This window comes from Poecilia reticulata, chromosome 17, assembly GCF_904066995.2.
Source record: "Poecilia reticulata chromosome 17, P_reticulata-male-v2, whole genome shotgun sequence".
NCBI lineage: Eukaryota > Metazoa > Chordata > Actinopteri > Cyprinodontiformes > Poeciliidae > Poecilia > Poecilia reticulata.
In genome coordinates this window covers 12,522,447-12,546,531 of record NC_088846.1, presented here as the reverse complement: position 1 = coordinate 12,546,531, position 24,085 = coordinate 12,522,447, and the positions used below count along the sequence as shown (strand labels likewise).

The 24,085-nt window shown below is 38.7% G+C and overlaps 2 protein-coding genes across 4 annotated transcripts in view; both read right to left on the bottom strand.

The window, feature by feature from the left end:
* Positions 1-82: 82 nt before the first annotated feature.
* LOC103479275 (endophilin-A2-like) lies at positions 83-12,933 on the bottom strand. Of its 3 annotated transcripts, none has more exons than XM_017310048.2 (9): positions 12,463-12,933; positions 8,119-8,187; positions 7,797-8,013; positions 6,901-7,034; positions 6,566-6,724; positions 4,857-4,960; positions 3,745-3,878; positions 3,555-3,611; positions 83-2,864 (listed from the first exon to the last, which is right to left on the bottom strand). In XM_017310048.2, exons 1-9 carry the CDS (start codon positions 12,505-12,507, stop codon positions 2,677-2,679), a joined length of 1,107 nt encoding a protein of 368 aa, XP_017165537.1. In that variant the 5' UTR covers positions 12,508-12,933; the 3' UTR covers positions 83-2,676. The 3 variants fall into 3 exon arrangements, with proteins under 3 accessions (XP_017165537.1, XP_008431849.1, XP_008431850.1); XM_008433627.3 differs by having other exon boundaries at positions 3,555-3,614; positions 12,463-12,929; XM_008433628.3 differs by lacking the exon at positions 3,555-3,611 and having other exon boundaries at positions 12,463-12,923.
* Positions 12,934-14,656: 1,723 nt separating this feature from the next.
* LOC103479274 (nuclear receptor ROR-beta-like) overlaps positions 14,657-24,085 on the bottom strand; it is a 19,880-nt gene continuing 10,451 nt past the window's right edge. Inside the window, exons 2-10 of the mRNA XM_008433626.3 lie at positions 23,023-23,108; positions 22,771-22,912; positions 22,176-22,682; positions 21,325-21,446; positions 20,523-20,655; positions 19,866-19,973; positions 19,017-19,127; positions 18,397-18,509; positions 14,657-17,206 (exon numbers count right to left, since the gene is read on the bottom strand). Coding sequence (XP_008431848.2) covers positions 17,045-17,206; positions 18,397-18,509; positions 19,017-19,127; positions 19,866-19,973; positions 20,523-20,655; positions 21,325-21,446; positions 22,176-22,682; positions 22,771-22,912; positions 23,023-23,108 — 1,484 coding nt within the window. The 3' untranslated portion in view covers positions 14,657-17,044. The remainder of the gene's footprint in view (positions 17,207-18,396; positions 18,510-19,016; positions 19,128-19,865; positions 19,974-20,522; positions 20,656-21,324; positions 21,447-22,175; positions 22,683-22,770; positions 22,913-23,022; positions 23,109-24,085) is intronic.

Genomic DNA, 24,085 nt, shown 5'->3' with positions numbered 1-24,085 from the left:
GCATGTAAATATGAAGTGCATCAGGACAGTCAATGAATAATTCAAACAGTTGATCATTTTTCAATTTAAAAATAAAAGGTCATTAGAGGGTGGAAATATTTAACATTTATTGGAGGAAAATGAACAGCATCTATTCACAGACAATAAAACACACAATACACAAGATTACACTTTGACTAGTATAGAGGTAATCCACGCATTTTGGAGATAATCCAGGATAATCCCACGTTTATTTTTCCCAAAGCATCACAGTTACGGAAAGGTATTAAATCAAAAGCATTTTACAAATACATACAAATAATAATAAAAAAAGGCTATATATTTCACTGAATAGTTCCATTAACGTTGTGCATAATGAAATAAAGGTTTAAAGCTATTAATACTTCATCAGTATTGCAAAGCTGATATATAGTATCATAAAGTCGGCTCTGAGCTGTGACATCAGCCTCACACAAAACCTGATCTTAGCCCTTTGTTCTACAGCATCATTCATCATCTCTGATCTAAGCTGAGTCGCAGACCTTCTGCCTCTCTTCAAGGGGTTTTGCTTAGTCTAATGAGACACGTAAACCCACACCTGAGCCACAGTTATTACTCAGCACAGCAAGGGTCCTAAACATATCACCAATAAGACTCATTAAGAGGTCTCTAAAAGGACAGGCAGTGCGGATATAATTCAAAGTATGCATGCGACTCTGAGCATCAGAGGCACCGTAGGTTTGGGATGGGACAGATAATGAGGAAAGGGGGCAGAAGTAAGGGGGCAGGTGGTGAATAGAGTGGTGGGGGGAGGGCATAATCCACTGTCGTGTCCCCTCCTCTGCAGAAAAAGACCTGTCTGTTCCGCTTGCCCTTTAAATAGAGACGGCAGAGATGAGCGGGGCAGGGGGCAGTCTAACAAGGGGATCATGACAACGGGGGAAAATTTGGCATTTTAACAAACAGCATGAACCGTGACAGTTCATAGTTTGATTGTAATGGGCTTAACTGGAACTGAAACCAGTGATTGTGGACAGATCTCCCTTGTTTTTTTTTTTGTTGTAAATTTGGTGCGAAGACACTGGGAGAGAGCATCCTCCATCCAGGTCTGGTGCATAGTTTACGTCTGAAAGCAAGCGGCAGGTACAGCAACGCCAAGCTCACATCACCCCACATTTCCATGCTACAAATCAAACTAGGTCTACAACAGAGCTGAGAGGTGAGAGCAAATAAGATAGAAAATTCATGAAGAAACACTTCAACAAAAAGCCCTAAACTCCTCTCCCCAAAAAAACCAACCCCCAAAAATACAACAATGTAATGACACTGCCAGCAGTATCAGCTGAGCCTGAGGGGGGAAAAAAGGAACAGACAGAAATCATGTTGGCTTTGGTGCAATGTTGCTCATTATATAAACTAAATCGAATGCCCTTTTACTCGTGAAGATTTTATTTTAAGTTAAAATTAGACTGAAACACAGCCATCTGGTCGGACAAATAAGAGCGAGCAACCTTTGTTTGGAAGTAGTGTTTCGAAGCATATCTGGAGCATTTTCAAAGAAGTACAGATATTTACGGAGGAACAAAAAGTCAGAAAATGTGTATTTGCAAGTTAGATCTTTCAAGTCCCCATCTTTAAAAACAAGATTGTCTCCTAAAGCTGGAAGTCCCAGAGCAGCTTGTAGCTCTGAATCAAATATGGCTGCTGCACTTTTAAAATCTAGAGAAAGTTGTAGATATTAACATTATCCTCACAGTTTGTGTTCATTTAAACTATTGACATACATAGTTCTGAAAAGCCCATATTAGTTACCAGGTTCCTTTAAGGTAGAGAACCCATTGAACTGTCATTAACCTGTATTGGGAAAAGTAATTAGCACCACAAATAGAAAATCCCACTGATTTTCCAATCTGCAACTAAATCTGGCTCCACTCGGTGCAATCCAGACTTGAGCTTGGACTTGAGACAAATGTACTGCAGCAATAGGAGTGATAAATGTAATAAAATAGTTTTTTAATATTTATCCTAAATTACCCCATGACAGTAGAACCTAATGTCCAAATTCAGCCATCACTTACAGCTAGAACAATATGAAGTTCTTAAACATCTCAGAATTCGTGATTAATCAAATACAAAACCAAGAAAACTCTTTGCATAAAACCACCAGATGGCAGTAGAACATGGCCTCAAATGTCTGAGAACATCAGTTTTGTGTAGTGTTGTGTAGTTTTGGGCATTAGTGCCCAAGTCTATAGTTGAAAAGGCTAAAAACATGATTGTGTGTGTAGTTCCAAATAGTCATGATTCAGCAAACAAGATACTGTGAATAAAACTGAATAAGACAAAGAAAGTCAATACGCACTTAGACACATCTGTTTCTGCTTAGTGTTCAGCTGGAGCTGTTGTGTACAAAGTGCATAGGTGCAAAGAGTATTTTATAAAAGCGCAATATATGGTGAATGCACCTAAACATCATGCATCATTTTCCTGATTCAACCCTCAATTGTCCTTAGTGTTCTTATGTTTTCAAATCCATTCCATCTTGACTGAAAGTCTCCCAAGTTTGCTCAAAAAATATCTCAAAGATACAAAAAAAAACTATTTAATTTCCTTGCTATGTTTCCGTTTTTATGATAACATATTCTTAAACAGCCGTCTTCCCCGTTCTGATTCTCCCGTCTTGCCCGTCTTCTTCTGTTAGTGTGAGAGGGGCACAATCACTTCCACGTAGTTGTTGGGAAAGAATCCGGTTTGTCCACGGAGTTTTCCTTCAAACCAGTTCTCGTCAATTTGCCTGACCAAGGTGATTATTTCCCCCTCGTAGAAACCCAGCTCTCCGTCGTTTTCTGGCACAAAGTCATAGAGGGCTTTACAGCTCGGCTCCCCTGGACATGAAGAGAAGACGACAGATGCAAGAAGGGAAAAAGAAAGCATACGTAAGTCCAGCTACTAAAATACAGACTCACAGCGTTGGCCAGAAGTTTACGGACACTCAGATTCTGTTTGAATGTGTGAATCATTTAAATAAGTTCAGACACACGGTGTCACTAGTGTGACATTTGAAAACACCACTGATGGAAGGTTTCAAAGAAGAAGAAGCGAAATGCTATGACTTATTAGTTCTCAGGTGATTAATGAAGAAAACTTCAGAAGCTCAAAATCTGAGCACTTATAGAATTTTTTTTTTATTTAACAAAAGATTTTGAGATTCAGAAGTTGCAGTGGTTGATAAAGAAGTCATCAGATGTATAAAACTCAGCCAAATTTACAAACTTTGCACCGTGAACTTCATTCAAAATGTTGTAATTTTGAGTAAATCAAGATAGACTGTGAGCTGCTGATGATTCCATACATCTGAAGACCTGGCAACAGAAATAGTCAACACTTGTTCCCCTTTTATGTTCTGCTCTGCTGAAAGGGATCAGTTGACACAATAAACATTCAACAGTTAGTGGAAAAAAAAACAGCCAGAGAAGTGCATCCATGTCACTGCCACACACATGTGTGCAACAGGTTAAAAGAAAGCAGTCAAGTTTTGTGGTTAATTAGTAGGTAATCTTCTTCTGTCCACTCACGCGGTTTGCTCTTGACGGAGGGTCTTTTGACGGGTGGAGGTGGATACTGTGCTTGGGCTGCTTAATGTTGCAGAAAGGGAAATAAATCTGTCAGATGGGTGATGCGGATGTGCAACGTGTTTTCCTAAGACGGGAGGGGATTGGCACGTACTCACAAAGATCAAGTAAAATACACAAAAGTAGTTCTTACCAGCACTGTATGCCGGGGGGCTCACAGGACCTGCTGGGTATCCTCCATTCGAGGGCTCTTGGTCGCCGTAGTCAAAGGACTGTCTGGGTTTAGGTTTGAATTCACGCTTCGGGCGCGACTCAGCTTCATTAACCCTGCATCAAAATTTTAAAAAATATGCAAAAAATTACATTTTCTGATCTCTGTGCAAGTACAGAGCAAGTAAAAAAAAGGTCTTAATGGCTTTCATTGAAAATAGATCAGGATTTTCTGAACATAAATGTTTGCCACTCTTTCAGATTTTAATTGTAAAAGTAAAATCAAAACCACATTATTAGTCATTAATTTCCTTTTATTTCACAGTTATTCTCTATTTTGTGTTGGTCTATCACATCCTGAGATTATTTTTTGGAATGTGGCAAAACCTGAAAATTTTTTTTTAAATGGATACAAATAGGCACTGTAAAAATACAACAATTTATAGACATTTAGAAATATTTTCAGTTCTGTCTGTAGGTTCTGTACAAATTTATTTAGTAGCAGTAAAGGCAAATGTGACGCTCGGTCATAAAGGTTGTTGACCCAGGCAATATACTGTCAAAAGTAATTTCTTGAGCCGTCTGGAGATTGCATCCATTTCTTGGAACTTTTGGCTTTAAAACTAATTATGTATGTATCCCTAGACTGCGGGGATACAAACTTAATCTTATGTCAGTGTGTTTACACATTCTAATCTGAAGACGACGACAAATGAGATTTAAATGAATAAATCTTATTTGGCGAGGTTTGTGGACTTTCCTGAATAACTAGGTCATGATATCGGTGAAGAAGGGTGGAGCTCAACTGGCTGAGCGGGAGCCACAGGTACGGAGGTTGTCGGTGCAAAACTGCTCATTTTCTCTCAGTGTCTGCCCACTTTAAATACTGCGGTTTCCAAATAAATGCTATGAGCACCAAAAACATATATATATATATATTTTTTTGGGGGGCGGGGGACCACTCTGAAGACCTGAAATCAGTTGTATTTAGTTTTATTACGTGGAAAATATACATATTAATTCAACAGCTATTTTTAAATAATAGCACACTTTTTAAATAGTAGGATGAACGGTAAAGGCAGTGAAAGAGCAGACCTTTCTTTCAGCCTTTCTGTGACCTCCTCCAGGATCTCTGTGGCCTGCCTGTGGTACTGCAACAGGGACTCCACGAAGGCAGACAGCTGACTCACCTGCTCCACCTACATGTGAATCAGCAGAATATCTTAGAGCAATTAAGATAAATAAAAAAGCGACAAGAACGGACCATCAGTTTTTCCACAAGATTGTTTTTTACATGTTTACTGAAGTTTTTGTTTACCAAGGCAATGAGTTTAGATTCCCATGTGTTGAATCAAAAAGCCTTAATTTATGTGGAAGAGACACGAAAACGGTAAACATCAGAGAAAAGTCTGGTTTGACAAGCTTGGCCTACAGCAAGACACTATGGGGGAAAAAAAAAAAAGAAGCAGGTCAGCTGGAGCAAACTGTTCCTGAAGATTTGATGTGCTGACTCAGTTTCAAGAAGCAGGCATAAAAAACACCCATCTGAGCTTATTTTTATATATAGAGGGTAAACTCTGTTAATGGATTAGTAACAGAAACACAAAAATGCATTGTATTTTTCTGATTTAAACCATGTTCAATACAATTTTATAAGGTTTGTTCATTCAGTGTAAAGGTACAAAAATCTTGCATTGAAATTTATGTCTAAGATTCCGCTATGAATGATTATATGCAATAAGCACTGGATTATATTAAATATTCTTTATTAATTTTTGCAACATGTGGAATAAGGTCACAAGAGGAATATTTCAAATATCTAATCCACCACACTGAAATCATGTTTTTACATACCGTACCCTTTTTTCACTTCATTTGCTGTAACTGAGAAAGCCAACGTCAAGTTTTTAAACTTTTTTACTGATGTGAGTTGCCATCTTCCAACAAAAAGTTCAACAATTTAGTTAGTAAAATACAATAAGTTGACTTTACCAACTTAATTGTGTGTCGAAATCATGATGTGGTCTGAAATCTCTCAATATTTTGGTTCCTACAAATTTCTCATTGAAGATTATATAACCTGCTTTTTTAGATTTTTCCTGAAGTTTTTTTTATTTTTTATTCTGCCCGTTTAGAAAAGAATTTACCTAATTAAGTTGCATTTTATTTCACTTTATTTTTCAAACTAAGATCGACTCCATTTCAAAAAAAATGTATCAAGTCTGACTTGGATTGTACAAAGACAAACGCAGAATCCTAAAATCAGTTTTTGACACCTTCGTTTAATGTTTGTAAAAAATCTCAGCCACAGATTCAGTCATAAACCATTAGGATAAATGGGCAGTGGACTTATGTTAGTATTTTCTGTGAGTATTTTCTGAGGGTCTGTGTAACCAAAATGTTCAATTAGATGGGCAAAAACTTAACTTTGCTGTGTTAACTCAAAGATGAAGAACATCATATTATAAAGGCTCCAACATGTTTCCATCTGCTGCTCTCTGTTTTATCTACCTTTGCACTCTTGAGAAATAAAAAAACTCATATTAAATACCAGACTGCATTGCCAGACAGCATAAAAAAAAAACACATAAAATTACATTCCCAATATTGTATGGATCATAACGGACGATCACGTGGGAGACTGCTTCACTATTTCCAATTGCTTTAGCATGTCCTCTATGACTCGTTTTATGGACTCCTCTGTATGATTAGTTGCGGTAAACTTAAACATCTTTTAACCAGCTTAAAAGAGAAAAATGAAAACTTATGCGACATTCATTTAGCCAAGGCATTTGCAAACTTACATCAGTTTCTAGCAAATTATGCATGGAGCTCTCGGCCATCTCTTTGGACTCGTGGAACTTCTCCAGGGACTGCCTAATCTCTTCATCTGGGATTTTACCTTGACGCTTCTTTTTATAGTCATAGTCCAAACGGCGTCCTTCCAACTTCTTTAAGTGGTACTGTGAGTTACACACACAGAGGTGAGATTAAAAATGTCATTCGAAATAGGACTTATACAGTATATTGTCTCTGTGATTTTTTTTTGTGTGTTATTTTTCCCTGCCTTACAAAGCACAAACCTTGCAGTTCAGTGCAAAGCCTGTATGTAGATAAACTTATCACATCTTTGTTCTACCTGAATATCTTTGATGTCCTTCTCAGCGACCGCCTGCAGTGGGTCAATAAAATTCTGCTTCACATCAATATCCAGGGAGTCCTTGACTTCAGCCAGCCTCTTCATCGCCTCTCCAACATCCACCAGAGCTCCACCTATAATGTACACACAAGTAGAAAAGTAGGAAATCATGACTGCCTTTGGTCAATATTAAATCAGTAGATATTTGCACAGTCACACTGTATAGCTGCAGACCCTTTCTCAAACACAAGTTCCTTCCCCAGCAGGGGTGGAACAATGTTACATAGGAAAAAAAAAATAGATTTGCACAGCTGCAGTTTAGTTTGTGATTTTCATAATGCTAAAGTTCCAAGGAAAATTATCTGTACTTCGTAGAAAGACAAGGCAGTCTGGAAGAACATCAGTGTTTTCTACTCGTATTCAACATTCTTAATACACACTCTGCCGTTAGTTCAACTTGAACATCTAGTTGCTTTTCTCTACTTCCATATAGTTTCCTATTAAATTTGAATAGAGCCGAGTTCTAAATAAAGTAATTGTAAAACTGAGCGGAATGCAAAACATTAATTCCACAGAGAAACTAGGTCTGCTTTTAAAAATGCAATGTTGACCGAGTACAACAAACTATTGTTTTCTGTTGCTGTGTGGATACGAAATGAGCTCTCATTTAAAGATGGGAAGTTCACCGCCAAATGCCAGCTGAATGTGCTTTTCAAACAGAATGAGAAGTATGAGCGTTTTTCACTTCCCGAGCGTTTCTGGTTTCCTGTTTTCATCCAAAAATGACCCCAGACTTAACACAGGGTTGTTTTGTAAGCGCATAAAATAATATACATCGATAGATCTATAGATAAAACGTCCACACAACATCCCAAAAACGGTTCCACAAGTCTTACCAAAGCTATTGTCCTCTCCTATGTCCCTTCCATATTTAGTCATAGACTCCCCCAGAAGTCCCTCTGGCTGGGGATAGCCAGGACTGTTCACCTGCCCACGGATTTTGGACACCGTGTTAAGCATGGAGAGCTTAGCTCTCGACGCAGGATTGGGCTGCAGGTACTCTGATGTTTTCCCAATGACATCCACTACTGCTTTACTGGTAACATCTGCTTTCTGGAGGGACATGAGAAGGCCAAAAAAAAAGAGCATTTGTCAAAGAATCATCGGTAGCATTATTTGATTTGAGCAAGATCATCCAGTTAATTATGCTGTAATTACTCTTTCAAGTTCTTTAAAGTCTTCATCCAGTTTGGTTCCTTCTGCACCTCCAACCTTTTCACTCATCATCTGTGGAAATAAAGCAAGTAGAAGGATTACTTTCAACAATAAATTTCAATGTTGACGTAATGATATAACCCAACATAATAATATGCTACTTGTCGCTTCTATATTTTTTAAAAATTTGTGGTCAAAAGGACAGCTGGAGCAGGTTAGGTGTTGTTCATACAGTTCAAAGTTCTACTTATTACAATTCTCTCGTTTCTGACATGATTTTATTAATACATTTTTATTTATTATTTAATGGTAAAAGCTTTAGCACACAAATCAAAGAATCACTAATCACTAAACTAAGACACTCCTCCCTATGACAGCTCTGTTGGAATAGCAAGATTGGAAAACAAACTAATTTTTACAAGTAAAGCATTGACAAAAACACTAATGTCTTTGTTCTGTGTGTGTGTATCAGTTTTAATTTCAAATTTCTACCCTTTTCTAGATTGAATTTGCCTGTATTTTTATAACATTTTGAACAGTTGAGTAGAAAACAGCCATCTTGAAGTGCTTTTATTTGTAGGTTGTACAAATCACAAACCCCACAATCCTGAAACTGGCTTTTTTTGGCATCTTGACCAAATTTCTATTGTAACATTTGTCTTTTCTTGGTTGCCAAATAAGGATGGGCGTATCATAGATTCTTTAAATGCAACTCACCTTCAATAATTAGGCAAAATATGATTTTTACAAACCGGTCATGTATTTAAATAACCTATTTATGGTCTAAATGTTTATAAGTTTGTTTTTACACCTACTCTATCCTTACTAAACAAATATCATAGAAAGCAAAATACTGCCAATTCTTAAAGTCTTAAAACCTTAATTTACGTCCTGATAAATTCAGCTACTTTTTGAGCTCCAAGGAGTGCACAGGGACACGTCGCTGTTTCAGGATCATGAACAAAAGACTTGGTCCAGGATTATAAAGCTCCATGCTTTTTTCTTCCTAATTTATGAGTAGTAATCCTTTTGCACTGCGAGCAACCTCCTAACGTCTGTGCTTAAGAACTCCAATTTCATACAAAGGCTTCTCCACTTTTTCCATCAGCTCAGCAAATGCATCAGAGTTTCCTACATTTTGACCACAGGCAACGCTTTGTTTTACTGTGCAAAAATGTTACTTTACAATCTCTCTTTTACACACACACACAAGGCGTTCAAAGCCCAATATAAGACTGAAAATGTGCTGGTCTACATGTTATTTAGAACATAGATATAGATATACCAGATGGATTTAAGCAGATGATTATTTTCTCTAGTTTAAATAAAACCACTTAATTAGCTTGTGTGGAATGAACATAATCTCAAAAACTTCTCCAAACATGAATGAAGAATAACCCAATAACACTCAACAGCAAAAACAAAAAAAAGAAGAAAAAAAAAAGGAGGTTGTTTCAGCATTTTTTTTTTGTGGCTCCCTAGAGTACGCAAAAAAGTTAAGATAAGTTAAAAATTAAAAGTATGAAAAATGTACTTCCTATGCCAATTACGTCAGCTGCAACTGCCAATATAATGATTTGCAGTCAGCATATAGTTTTCATGATTTGGACTTTTTCCATTTTAACAAAAGCCACAGCCAAGTCACACTGATGTGTATCTATAGTCCCTGACATACAGTCTGCAGGTTCTTGCATGCATCGGTGCATGCTCCATAACTCAAACGAGTTTAGCTCTATTCAATGGTTGGCTCCGTCCAATCAGAAGTCTAAAAACAGGTTTTTAGACTAACAGTGAAGCATCTGATCCACTGTCAAATGGCCTGATTTAAAGTTCTCGAAGGCCAGAGTGGCTTCAAGTTAGGAAGCAGACCAACGCTGCTGATGATAAATCGCAGGGTTTCACTGCAGACCACAGGGAAGACAAGCAACATGCAAGATTTGCAGCTAAAAAACACTGAGGGGCGGCTGCCGATCCAATAGTGGAGACAAAGTTGCCATGAGTTATTTTTACAGTTGCCGAATGCACACTGTGAAGACAGACAGGCTGCTCCATTTTATGTTTATAGATATGTTTTATTAGCTGCTTTAGGCCTTTGTGTTTTATTGTTAAGAGGTCTTGAAGCCGGTCAAAATTGATTTAATTTCATCTCATTTTAATCAACTGTGTTGACGGTGTATTTATGGTCACTTATTAGATTTAAAGTAAAGGTTGTCAAATTAATTTCTATTCATTGGGGGTCAAATATCATCATATTTGACACTCTTAAGTACTCAACCTTTTTTATTTGTGAAAATACTTGACTACTACTAAAGAGCTTCAAATCATATTTTTTGTCATGCTGGAGTTAGCCGCTTGTATCTAATCTCCTTTATTTCAAGTGCAAATCTTTCTTACTTTACATATTTTGTGGTATGAAAACCACAAAGTAAATAGGCTTCTTGGAAGTAAAACTGTCCAGCCAAAATTGATTAATGCATATATATATATTTTTTTATTTATATGTATATTTTATATATATTTGTCATTAGCAGTATCCCTACAACATATGACTAATATTTCACAGTTATGTGTATATTTTCCATCATAACAGACTGATGGGAACTGTTGCCAGCTAACCTTCCATGTAGATATTTTGAAAAAGACAATTTAGAGATGTTATCTTAGTTTTTTTTATTATTTTCACATAAGAATCTCAAAGCAGCTCATTTCTACCATTAGCATAACAAGATCCTGTCAGGCAGCTTTTGCTTGAAACTTGTCATCAGTCTCTTCATTTTCATTCCTTTTAAAACCAGATGAACAAGTTGACATTAGTGTTGTTTTTTTTTACAGGCATTTGCCAAAGTAAATCTGGATTGTAAATGGATGCAACACGCCTGATATTTGGTCTGTAAAACATCTGTTGTAACCAATCCATACTGCAATGGTAGAGATGTACAAGAGGGCACCATCTGTACAACCGCCCATCTATTATCAATGTTAGCTACAAAGTATGACTACGAGACAAACCTTTAACCGAGAAGAGGTATGGTCAGAATAAAAGATGACTCAGTTCCATTTATCGCTGCAGTAAACCATCCCAGTGAATGAGCCAGAACAATGACAGAACCTGAATGAAGTCATCGTTACCACTTCTGTCATTTCCCCAGAGTGACAAGTCCGAATATCTCGGGTGAAACCAGTCAATTACCTACAGGCTATAATCTGCAGTCACACGACACTGAGTATCTGCCACTGATATACCTACTGAGCAGAGTCATTACTTCATTTGCATGATGTCCCACCAAAAACAAGCACTTGCTGCAACAATCCTGCCACCAAAACAAAGCCGACTGGTTTTGCAAGTCGTGACATGCTGGGAGGTATGTTTGTATGAACAATTACATATTTGACGCACAAGCCTTCAGAAGCAACTCAAAATAGAGGATGACTGCTACAGAAAACTTGACTGAACAAATGCAACAAAATCAGAGGAGTCTTATTATGTAGTCTTCAATAAGGAACGCCACATTAAATTACTTGGCAAAAATCATTCAAATTCATAAAAACTGTTAAATGCAACACATTCCGGCTCATTTATATCATCTTTCTTTCTTTTTTTTTTTTTTACCCTCGTTTAAAATAAATAAACATTGACCATGAATTTTTAAGGTATGATGGAGAAAGCAGGAACACAGTTCTAATATGCTTATGAATGTAAACAATTTAAATGAACCAACCAACTCAGTTAGGCATCAGAATCCTCATAATATTACCTTCAAATGTCAATAGTGGGGATAAATACGATATAAAATCTACGTTTAAACCCATGACTAGACAAAACTAAAACCCGACCGTCACTGCAATGTCTAAAACCCTTTATGTCTGATTTAGGAGAACTAAACCTCTCGAACAGATGGTGCTAATCCTGCGTACTCTGGCGCTAATATAGCGAGCATCTAGTTAAAACGAAACTTGGCAACAAACTACCAGAAAATAAACAACCCCGGTTATACGTTTATGAATAAAACTTTGCTTAAAAGACAGTATTAGCTCTAAAACGAAGAACCCAAATCTGAAGCAGACAGACGAACTAATTAACTAACCAGAGCAGAGCGTTAGAAACTACGTTTAGTTAAACCTGAGATTAGCATGAGCTAATTTAAGACCAACTTAAGAGAGGGCAGGTTTAAAGAGTTTCATTGCAACACGAATTCGTGCCTTCTCTAATTCAAAACATTTACCAGACCTAGAAGGCTTGTTTTGGTTCCCGAAAACCTTTTCTACTTTAGGTAACCTAGTAGCTAACAGAAGTAGGAGAGCAGCAGAGCTGTGGAAGGCTAATGTCTAAGAAGTCAACTCGTTTACCTGACTGGCTTTGAAAAATTGCTTCTTAAATCCTGCGACCGACATTTTCTCAGCGCTTCCTCCTCGTCCTCTCTCGGAAAAATGTGAGCAAAAAAGCTTCAGTGAACGACTACAGCCCTAAATCTGTCGAGAAAACACGTCTCCAAACTTTGCTCCGCGGATAAGAAACTTGCTAGGCAACCACAATTTCCTGGCTTGGGGAAATTGTGGGCGGAACCGAGCTGGTTCAAAACACACACGTAGACACTAACAGTGGGTCGGTGCGGTTCCTTCTACAATTACTTTACTGCACTACTGTAATTAAATAATTCACCTTATTACGAAATTTAGGAGCCAGATAAGATATGTACCCTAAATAATAAAGACTACTGGCGGTAGTAAATGGCAGTAGAATGATAGTGACTGTTGTTGCAAGATTAATACCCTGGGTGAGCTATTCCCTCCAACTATAACCATTCCCTCCAGCCCATCCCTGGAGGGAATGGGCTCCATCCCTCCAACTAGAGATGATTATTTTCTCTAGTTTAAATAAAACCACTTAATTAGCTTGTGTGGAATGAACATAATCTCAAAAACTTCTCCAAACATGAATGAAGAATAACCTACTGCACTACTGTAGATTTGTGCAGCTTTTTACGTGAGCTGCACCAATCAACTGGAAAGAAATCAAGATCAGAAGGGAAAGAATGACTTCAGGGGTTGATTAGTGGATCAAAAGCTTTTTCTTTTCTTTCTGTTCATTAAATGTGTCAAAACACAGAATTTCTACTAAATTTTTCTGTCAAAACAAATGCCTCCATCAAGAACCTGGACTTAAAATCAAGTAGAGCTCAGGAAATGTGCTTCATGAGGATAATTTTGTAGTTCCGTTATTTACAATTTTTTTTTTGTTGGGTCCACAACAGCCTGCCATGGCATCTTTTATCTAACAAGTGGGACAGCAAGCCATTTCTCTCTTTCAAATGGAGAAGTCGTTGGAAAAATATCGGTCAAAAACGTGAATCAGTAATTGTCACATCCGTACCAAAACCAGAAATCTGAATAGACCAACAGTATCTTTTGCTGAGGTAGGTTTCCGGATGAAAACTTGACAAAAGACTAATTTAAAGACAATCACCACAACTATGTCCAGCGGCACCTTCCAGTCTCACTAATGAGTAATGTAGGTGGTGGGGGTCTCATTTGTTGTAATGCAGATGTTGCTCTGGGTCTGTTGTGGTGAAGAAAGAGCTGAACCAAAGAGCAAACCTCTTGGTTTTCCAGTCTGTTCACCCTTCTGCTCACACGTAAGGAAATGACATATGGATCAAGCCTGAAAGGACACATTTAAATGAAATGATCTTCTTTCATAGGGTGAGGCTGCACCATCACTGTAAGGGGAGCTTGAAGTAGAACCGCTACTCCTGTGGATTGAAAGAAGTTTCATGAAGTTGCTCAGGCATCTGATTGGGGAGCTTCTCTTTGGAGGTTTTCCTTTGACATCCTGTTGGGAGGAGACCAGGTTGATCCAAGACACTCTGGATGGTCTGCATGTCCCTTTTATACAAGAAGATGCTCCTACTTTTTCTTACTGCTCCTGCAATATGACCTCAGAAAAGCTGAAGAAACCAGATTGATGGAAATGCCTCTCCCATTCAGGTTTAATCTGTTTTTTAAAAAAAAAAAAAAAAAAAAGAACCTTTTCAATTGAAAGTAGTTGAAGTAGGCCTATTTTAGATTTTAAAGAGGATCTAATGCAATCCAGATTCATCAGGGGAAAAAAATAGTTTTTTAGACGAATTAAATACGAAGTTTCAAATCAGATAGTAGCTTCAGCATCACTGCAGGTTTTCTATCAGTACCCAAACTTTGCAGAACACAGGGCTCTGAATTTCGGATTGCTTGTAAGAGTAGATAGGCAACAAAAAACAACTTAGTGGGCAACTCAACTGACTTATTTCCAACCCGTGCGCATTGGCGCCCGTGGTGGTGAGCTATATTATTAATATCAGGGAACAATAAAATCAAATTGTTTTTCCCATTTAATTGTTGCAACACTGAATGTTTGTTCATCTAAAATGTTCATTTAATTCTTATTAAACCGACTGCAAAACTCCCTTTAGGACATGCTGGATCACGAATAAAGGCTTAAAACCTTTGCACGAATCCAGCACAAAAGATAAAGTTACAAACACCAAATAAAAACACAAACATCTCCAAAGGAAAAGAAACCATTTATTACATTCTCAAAACCACATATAATGTATCCGGTTGGACAACAATATATATTGAGCTGTGTGACTCTGTTATTCTTGAACTAGTAAGATACCTGTAGTACATTTTGTCATTCAGGGAAACAAAAAAGGGGAGTCAAACTATATACTTTTTTTTGTTTGATGTTTTCCTAAATGTCTTTAATTAAAAAATAAAAAATAGATCACTGACTTTATGAGACCAAAGGTGGAGACACATGAGAAAAATGTGGATAAAAGACTGACGAATAACATAAATCACAGCAAAAGAAACATGAAACCCCGATAACAAAAATTTTGTCTGAACACTAACTGATTTATTTATTTTTTAAAACTTTTTTTTATTTTTCCGTTTTGTTTCGTTTTAAAATCCTATGAATCAGAACTTGATTGTTACGACATTGGGACAAAGACGGGCTTTGACACTTTGTGGTTAACATTCACAAAAATAGAGCTTACGTCCACAGTGATTATGGTTATGGGTCTTAGGTGCAAAGGGTGTGAGGAGTACAAGGCTAAAAAGATGACACTTGCAATAAAGGTACAAGAGATTACAGCTATCTCCCTGAGCAGCAAGCAGCGGGTCCTCATGTTCTGCTCAAGAACGACACAGCACCCCGAGTAAGACGTTGTCATCACCTTCGGAACAGTGTTTTATGTACATGAATTAATTGTAAACAGTTATTTTTTTTGTGTGTGTGTGGCAGACATGGAGTAGAAATAATGAACAAAGAAAAAAATAAAATAAAACAGATCGACTGAAGTCTTACTGGCATGGAAGCAAAACTCAGGGGGGCAGCTGGTAGCTCTGTCTGGCCTTGGACTAGTGTCAAGTGAGAAACAGGAAAGTATAAGTGCTTGATATTTGGAAAAGTGTCGGGTGTAGGACCAAAGGAGAGAAACTCCGAATGTACAAAATAATACAGTTGCACCAACCAGCAGAGAGGTTTTTATGATGCATATGGACCATCGCAATCCCAGCCCGGAGCTGGATGCGACGCTTTCGGCAAAACACAAACACATCAGCGTATTCCTGCCGTGCTTGGCCGTCTGTCAGAAAACATCTGGCAGTGTTTCCTCTGTCGCCATGTAGTCCGTTAAGTCGTCTTTTGGCTCGCCGCCTCTCTTGCTTAATGTCCGCGTTCGTCCTCTTGTCTCTTTCGGCAGGGGTGGGCGGGCAGCAGCAGTGCAGAGCAAAAGCCAACAGTTCAAAATGCGAGGCGTTTTTTTCTTTCATTGCTGTGTGCGAGTTTGCTGCCTCTCCCCTGCTATGATAAATCTGCAACAAGTGTCCACCCCCCTCGCTTGCAGGATGGCCGTCCCTTTGCCGTTGGGCCAAGAGGGGGTTGTTGCAGTGGAAACCTGAGAATACTGCCAAGAGAGGAAAAAAAATCATCCAGAAAAAATAAAAAATAAAAAAAAAGATCTGAGTCCAAATATTAGTTGTGCCTCCATATCCGCTTTACTCCTTTTTCTTCCCCCACGCACTCTTACTCTTTCCATATAGTCATATATAGATATCTATTTACATTCTTATTTAAAATATTTTTTTTTCTTCTTATAAACGTGTATATAAATTAAAGATAGTTTCATCTTTTCCTGTGTCTAAGTGGCATTTACAAGGAAGGGGGTGTGTGGGACTGAGGTCTTTTCATTGCATTACAAAAGCCTACGAAAAGGCAGCACCTAACACTATTTACTGTGAGTGAAACTGATTGCTGACTTCACCATAGGCCGTGAGTCGGTTTCTACGTGTTTTTTTTCTATGCATGTCAGAAGAACCTCTGATCTGTGATCTTGGTCCCTAAGTGCGGATCAGTGAAAGGATGCATGGAAACACATGTACATCCCTCTGAGATGCATAAACATCGAGAACTTTTTTTTGACCAACGTCTGCGCCAATATCGACATCGTGCCAGTTCCGCGTGAGAAGCTTTGCTTTCGAGTGGCAGGATTGTACATTCATCGTTGTTTGGTTCTCGTTTGTGCACTGGTGCTAATAGAAGAGGTACATTCATAACTAGTTCGGCGATCCCCAGTGGATCAACGCTTAAATATCTTTTAGAGCTCGGAGCCGGTTACATGCTGTGTGGGCTGCTTTGATTTTAATAAGACGCCCGCACACTGGTTTTACAATGCTACAATTTGCAGTAGAGCAGGAGCATGTGTGGTATGTAGTGTAAGGTGCTTCGCCTGCTACTGGGATAGTGGAGGACTACTTTGGGAGACTGAGTATTTATAGTCCTGGATTGTCTCGATAACCGCTGGTTTTCAGTCGCTCTTCTGTCTCACGTTTGCCCCCTCCACTTTCTGTTATACTCTTCCTCATCTCTCCCGTCTCATCTCTCCGCCTAGCTATCGGTGGAGTCCGGCAGAGGCATCTCGCTGCCGAACACTTCCCGGTACAGCGGTGGGAAACTGTAGGCAGTCTCTGGGTGGACCAAGCGGAAAAACTCCAGTTTATCGACGTGGAGATTACAGATGGACTTCATTATGGGCAGCTTAGACAGCATCTGTAAGAGAAAAGACAGCGATGCAGAGTCAATGAGCAATTGTACGAGTTTAAAGCAAGCTATTTTTTAAATACACCCCTAATACGATATGCAGTGAAATGAAGACGTGAAACTGAAATAAAGGAATTTGTCTTTTGAATTAACAGCAAAATTTAATTGTTTCTTTTTGTGTGTGTGTGTGTGTGTGTGTGTGTATGTGTGCGTTTTTGATCATCTGGTGACAGGCGTTTCCCCTGTGAGTCTTGATTTATACAGTGAACAATAATATTCTAATCTCCCTTCCTGGAAAGTTCCCTTTTTCACACAGTCGTCAGCTCTTCTAATCACTCTTTTATTGTGGTCTGCATGAAGGGTGTGTATCTGATCTTCTTCTGTCTGAAGTGTGCTGCTCTGGGCTGTGCTATGATGGCTTAGCATTTTAAATACTAGTACTACTTTTAATTTATTTTACAATCTGACAAACAACAACAACGCAGTCAATTCTACAGTGTTCCAGTTCCGAAGAGAAAAAATGGAAACATTTGCATAATGTTATTCTTAGCAATCAGGCTCTTTACTTCTAGAAATTGTCGATAATATGTATTTTTCTGCATTTGAACTCCAAAGGAAGGTCATTCTAAATGATGATTTCCAACTTGAAACTAGAAACTCAAGCAATTAGAATACCTATAATACCAATATGATACCGATGCTCAAATTTACCAATATCTAAAACTTGTCCAAACTTTCTTATTAACCGTGTTATGTTTGACAATGCTAATGTTTCAATAGTAAGACCTCAGCAGTAAAGAAATATTGTCATAATCAGATTCCTTCACCATGAGAGTGCATGTTAACATATAGTCATTGGATTAGAATATTCCAATGAGAATAATTTGTCAGACCAAAAATATCTTTTTAAAAATAATTCTGTTATTAAATGTTGTGTTTTTCTTAGCTGCAAAATTATCACAATTAGGAATAATCAGTCTGCGAGTAATAAATTAATATAAGGTTGTTTCACGAAGTGAATTGAGTTACTGAAAAATTTTTTTACTTTTCAATAGTATTCTATATATGTTAAAACACATCCAAGTTTGAGGGCCGTTTTCATGAATTCGCAACAGACCAAACCTTCAAAAATTAAAATCCAATGAATGCGTTTCATGCATGATAAAGTCGCAGAAGCTGGCTTGATTACTTGCGCTTACCTTGTCCAGTTTCTCCTCAGAAGCACCTTTCTTCTGCAGACTGTGCTGCAGAGCCAGGTAGACTTTCTCTTGGAGCTTCTGAACCTTCTGACCTTCTGTCAGCCAGGGTCGATCTACAGAAGCAGATATTTTGAATGCAGTTCAGATTTCAGATTTTGCAACATCACTTTAAACTATTGAAAGGATGCATTTTATCTGTTTGACAGATGATTTATGCATTTAACCAAAGGGTTATTGAATGGCTGAAATGCTGAGATCTCTCTCTGTATGGCAGTTTAACTACTGTGAGTTCAAATTAATAATTTGTGAGAAGTTAATTCAAAACTCGTTACTGAAGTGATTATGATGCACACCAAGTTGTGGCTTTGTCACAAAAAGAGTGAAAGGCTGACAAACAAAAATAAAGTTCCGGAAAAAAAACTCAGCTGAACACAAACGTCTAATAAAAATATTAAATAATATTTAGTTTTGAACTTCTTTTTTCATATTAAAACCCTTTGTAAAACTGCAAGTGACAGAATGAGAAAATATTTATGAGAATCTTTTGCTAAACAGTGTTCATATACTTTCAAGATCTGTATAAATGCTTGGACACAGCGAAAGAGAATAAAAATAATTACCAGGTGACAGAAGAACAGCAGCGCTAAACAGGGCCATTTCCTCATCTGAGAGCTGCAGACGGCTGAGACCTTTTCCCAGCTCAAAAACGGCGCTCACCAGATCATCACACCCTGCAGAAACAACGTAGAGACCCTGATAAGTGACTAGATAACCAGAGACTCTGCCGTTCCTTTTTAAACCCCATCACCGAACTAAAATCTAACCTACTAGGTTCACAGTGTAAAAAATTAATAAATGTGGCCTCTTTGTCTGCAAACTGTGGAAAAAATAAACTTCTCCCAGGTTTTTCTGAGTTGTCATTTGGCCAGCACCTTGCAAATGTACTTGTACGTTTTAACATTTTGTCATGCTATAATCAGAAATATCATAATATTTTATTGAGACTTTCTGGAATTATGCCAAACTGTGTGTGTGTGTGCAGCATGCTTGGTGGAGTTGGCACGTCACATAAAATCCTAATAAAATAAAGCAAAGCACTGTATCTGGGTGAACTACCAAAATATAAATTCTTTAATTTCTCCCACTAGGTGGCGATGTAGCATAATGATGGTGACACTGAAGAAAAAGTTAAACATTTGACTTCTTTTCCAGGCTTGATCTGATTCTGTAAATACGACCGCAACTAAAAGAAGTTTTTTTTTTCAGTTCTTTTCTTAGAAAAAAATAAGTTAACCAACTAAAACAACTTTTTCTCAAGTAGATTACGCTGATTAATGGTATTACACACTATTCAATAGTATGTAGAAAACATTTCTCAGGCTTACCTAAGCCATGTACAACTTCAGACACATAAATACTATTTGAGTGTTTCAACACGTACACAAAAACTTTCCCAAACTGATCCTCACCCAGAGCTTTGAAGAACTGAGCCGAGGCAAATTTTCCATTGAAGAAGATGGTGTTGTTGTTGCTGTTAAAGGCGCGACACATGCGTATGAGTAGGACCTCCAGACAGCCTAAAAAAGAAAAGTAGCCAGAAGCAAAGGAATAGACATGGAGAGACGGAGAAAGGAGAAGAAGACAAAGAGGAAGATGGAGGACGAGGAAAGGTGCAAAAATACTCCAAACATGCAAAAACATACAACAAATTGTCAATTTTGAGTCAAATTAGTGCACAGCATATACAAGACAAAATTGAACAAGTTTTAAAAGGATAGTACAAATATCCAACAAGGTTTGTTGTTTGGTCCAAACCATTTAAAGAATGTAAAACATTGTCAAATATATGCAGGAAATTATAAAAAATAATTTTGTTTTCAGAATTTAGTATTTCTCCCCAGAGTTTAGAGCAGGTGTTTATTAAAAAAATAAAATAATATATATATATATATATATGTATTTTTTTTAAAAATGATGTAAAATAACAGGCAGAGGTAGAAGGTTGGAGACAAAAAAAACAACAAGGAAGAAGGATTTTCTGTTAGCAAGATTAAAACTTTGTTCACATTGAAAGAATTTTACTTTGTGAAACAAAAGTGAGCTGGTATTCTGGAGCGTACACTGACCTGCTTTCAGCAAAATAATCTGATCATTCTGGCACAGGTCCATGAAACCAGCTATGCGCTTGGCAAACTCCACCACGTACTGGATGGCATTGGTGATGTGATGTGCGCACTGCTGCCACATCCACTCGGCCGACTGAAAAAGGGTCACAGACAGAGCATTACATCGAGTTTGCGTTTAAATCTATGATAAGATACAAATTGAGAAGCTGGTATCTTTCCGATTAGCTGTACTGTCGCTAGAAATGGCCTTGAAACTATCTTGGAAGCTGGAACCCAGATTTGGAAATGAAATAATGCTTAATATATCGGTGTTTATACTTTAAGGGGACAAACAGAAGAGTTTTTTCCATTGACATGTTTAATACAGTTAGCTATGATTTTTCATCTTCAACAGATAATTGATATATAAGAGTTATTTCCTCACAAGTACTTTGTAATTGTGGCGTCCCTCAGCGTTCTGTGCCTAAACTGTACTGTGCTGTCTAGACTTAAAGCATTTTCCATTATTTTTCCATTATTCTTGCTAGTTGGAAGTCGGGTCTGGGAATGAGGTCAGATCCAATTCAACAGTTTTCAAGCTTCAAGGGGTAAAACCTGGAAAACTCTACAAGGATATATATATATACCACACCAATATAACACCTGGTGAATTACATACATCTAAAACTTGACGCTGACTCTTTCCCAAGAAATTGCTTATCAATAGCAAACAAGTTGCTTATTGCACTTTTACGAAACTCAATCACTGTGAAGGGTGCAGCATTTTTGTTTTACTTTTGCTTTTTTTGGTTTGTTTGCGCACCTTGCTTTGGAAAACTCTGGTTTCTTCGGGTGTGTAATGTACCCAGGTGAATCTCTTCATGTCCTCTGCGCTGTACTGGCATGTTTCCAAGTGAGACTTTACGATACTCTGAGTGATATGCTCTGGAAAGGAAAAACACACATGTCCAAAGTCAGTCTAAGCATTTTCGAGGTCATCGTGGCACGTTTATGTTTCGAAAAGACAGCAAAGGCAGACCTGCAGCCGTGCGGTTTTAACATCTAAAAATTGACGTAACTGTTAAGATGATTTGCACTGCTGGGTAGTTTTAACAGTCAATTTTCTCACTTTTTTCCCTCCTCCTCCACCAGTAATAACACATTTTAATTTCTTCCTTTACTGGCCCTTGGAGCCTGTCTGAAAACAGCTCCCTTTTGCCAGCAACCATCCAATAAACCTGACACATACAACTCCTTCAGGCATCTTGAGACGTGTGTGAAAGCATTTGATCCTTTAATGTGCACAAATGTGACACCGACACCATCCTTTTGCCTGAACTGAAGATTAACTTAGTGCTTCCCCGTATCGCCGTCATAACGTTGCCCTTGTTCCATTTTACGGTGCAGTATAAAGTGCACCGGCTCTATGAGATATATCTTTGTCCTAGGTAATCAGAGAATTATCTCTGCGCAGAAACATAGTTAAGGATTAACCAATAATGAGCTCCAATAAATCAAATTGTGAAACAAGCAGATACAGGCCGTTGTGTTATCTCCAACTGATCAGCTCTGGTTTTATGCAGATCAATCACCTCCTGTTTTTGTGACTGTTATTGTACAGCAAGAAGGGGACAAACAGAGCATCGGTTGTTATGTTTCTGTTTTCAGTCTCACCGAGGTCTGTTACTGAGCAGTCATCGGGCAGCTGGTCCAAAAGTGACCGCCTGCGTCCCAGAAGCGAGTGCGTGAGCAGGAGCTGGCTCCCGCAGCTGTCTGTCGTGTCCATTATGGTCTGCTGCGGGGAGTTCTGATTGGACGAGGAAGCGGAAGACGAGGACGAGGAGTTAGACGTGTTCCCGGTGCTGCCTCCTCCGCCTCCCAGCAGCTCCAGGCTGCAGTACTCGCTGGCCTCCTCGGGCGTCAGCGGGAGGTCGAAAAGGTCGGGCAGTGCAGCGATGTCGTCCAGGTCGCTAAGGGTCGACGTGGACCCCCCGCTGCTGTAGGAGCGGCTCAGGCCCTCCTCGCCGTCGTCCACCCCGCTGCCGCAGCCTCCGTCCTCTCTGGGTAGAGACAGAGCTGCGGGGCCGTTTGAGCCTGCGCACTCTTGAGACTTCTGATGCTTCTGGACCTCGGCGTAGAGGCTGTCACGCTGCTTCTTTGACATGCGGCCAAACTTCACAGCTGCAGGGGAGAAATTACGTTTCATTGCAGCAGGCAGTCGCAGACGATCGCTTCTCCGCTACGCAGCCACGTTTAAATGAATGTTTACCATCTCGGCTCATGCCCAGAGCCAGACACTTCTGAAGACGGCAGTGCTGGCAACGATTGCGGTTCGTTCGGTCAATCAGACAGTTCCTCTGGCGGGAGCAAGAGTACATGGCGTTGTTCTGCTGGCTGCGTCGGAAGAAACCCTGGAAGAAACAACAAAAAACCCCCCGCAAAAACCAGTATCAGACCTACACCGCATAAGAATCGGTGCATGAAGGAATTTGGGTAAAGTTGTGCTTTCTTTCTCCTTTACCTTGCAGCCCTCACAGGTAATGACTCCATAGTGGATTCCTGAGGACTTGTCCCCACAGATCTTACAGGGGATGACCTCGATTTGAGCTGCAGGACGAAAACAAAGTCAGACCAACCACACAGTTTAGAAAACCTGCACACTGATGGGTTTAACAGAGAGCTCTGCGGAGAGCAATTAATGATCAGTGTGTACTTTAGTGCTTTTTTATCATTTAGTAAAACTTAAATACATAAACAGGACTAGACCTGCAATACTTTCAGTTTTTTTAAAATTATATCTACTACCTCTATCAAGGAACCTGCGGTGCATTTTTTTCCCTATTGTCTATGCTATATTGTGCATCACTCCTTAAAAAGAAAAGAAAAACAGAAATGACTCTCTTCCAGGAAAAGATTAACTGGTAATTTTCTTATTCAGACAAAACAAAGAGTTTCACATGAGGCTGTGTTTGGTTTGATTTCGAACCCGATAGGGCAGAAAGCCGCCCGCTCCGACTCTGTCTCCGTCTGAGCAGACTTCCTCTGTAAAGACGAATTTTGTCCAGCGTTGTTCTGACATGTTCAAACACGTCGCCCGAAAGAATAGAACGGGCTCCCGACACATATAACACCAAGGATTTAGTTCGGAACAAATAAAGACTGTGTGACCTTTGGCTGTTGTTTCACGACTCTCGCCTTCAATAGATTCGAACGTTTTGTGTTTGCCGGCAAAGTTGTGAGGGTTTTAGAAGGAGATTACAAATGACTGAACTTTATCCAACTCCGCAGGCCTGAAAGCTGACCAGCGTCCTTTGGCAAACTCTGAACAAAATAATAATAGGTGTCATTCGATGAACCCGATTGTGTCTGTGAGTGTTAATGTTCGGAGTTCATGCTAGTGAAGTTAAACATCCATAATTGCTACCACACTAGCTCCGTGCAATCAAATGTAATATAATCTGCTTCACTCATACTTCAGACAAAAAAGAAGAAGAAGTAGAAGAAGAAGAAGAAGAAATATTTCACTTTCTGTTTTGACTCTCATTTTCAGTTATGTAACACCATAACATTTTCTCCACAGCTCA

Coding starts and splice junctions, on each gene's coding strand:
- LOC103479275 (XM_008433627.3), bottom strand. CDS start 12,507: ATGTCGGTCGCAGGATTTAAGAAGCAATTTTTCAAAGCCAGTCAG. Junction 8,188..12,462: donor AATTTTTCAAAGCCAGTCAG/GTAAACGAGTTG, acceptor TTATTTCCACAG/ATGATGAGTGAAAAGGTTGG. Junction 4,961..6,565: donor ATAATTTGCTAGAAACTGAT/GTAAGTTTGCAA, acceptor ATTCACATGTAG/GTGGAGCAGGTGAGTCAGCT.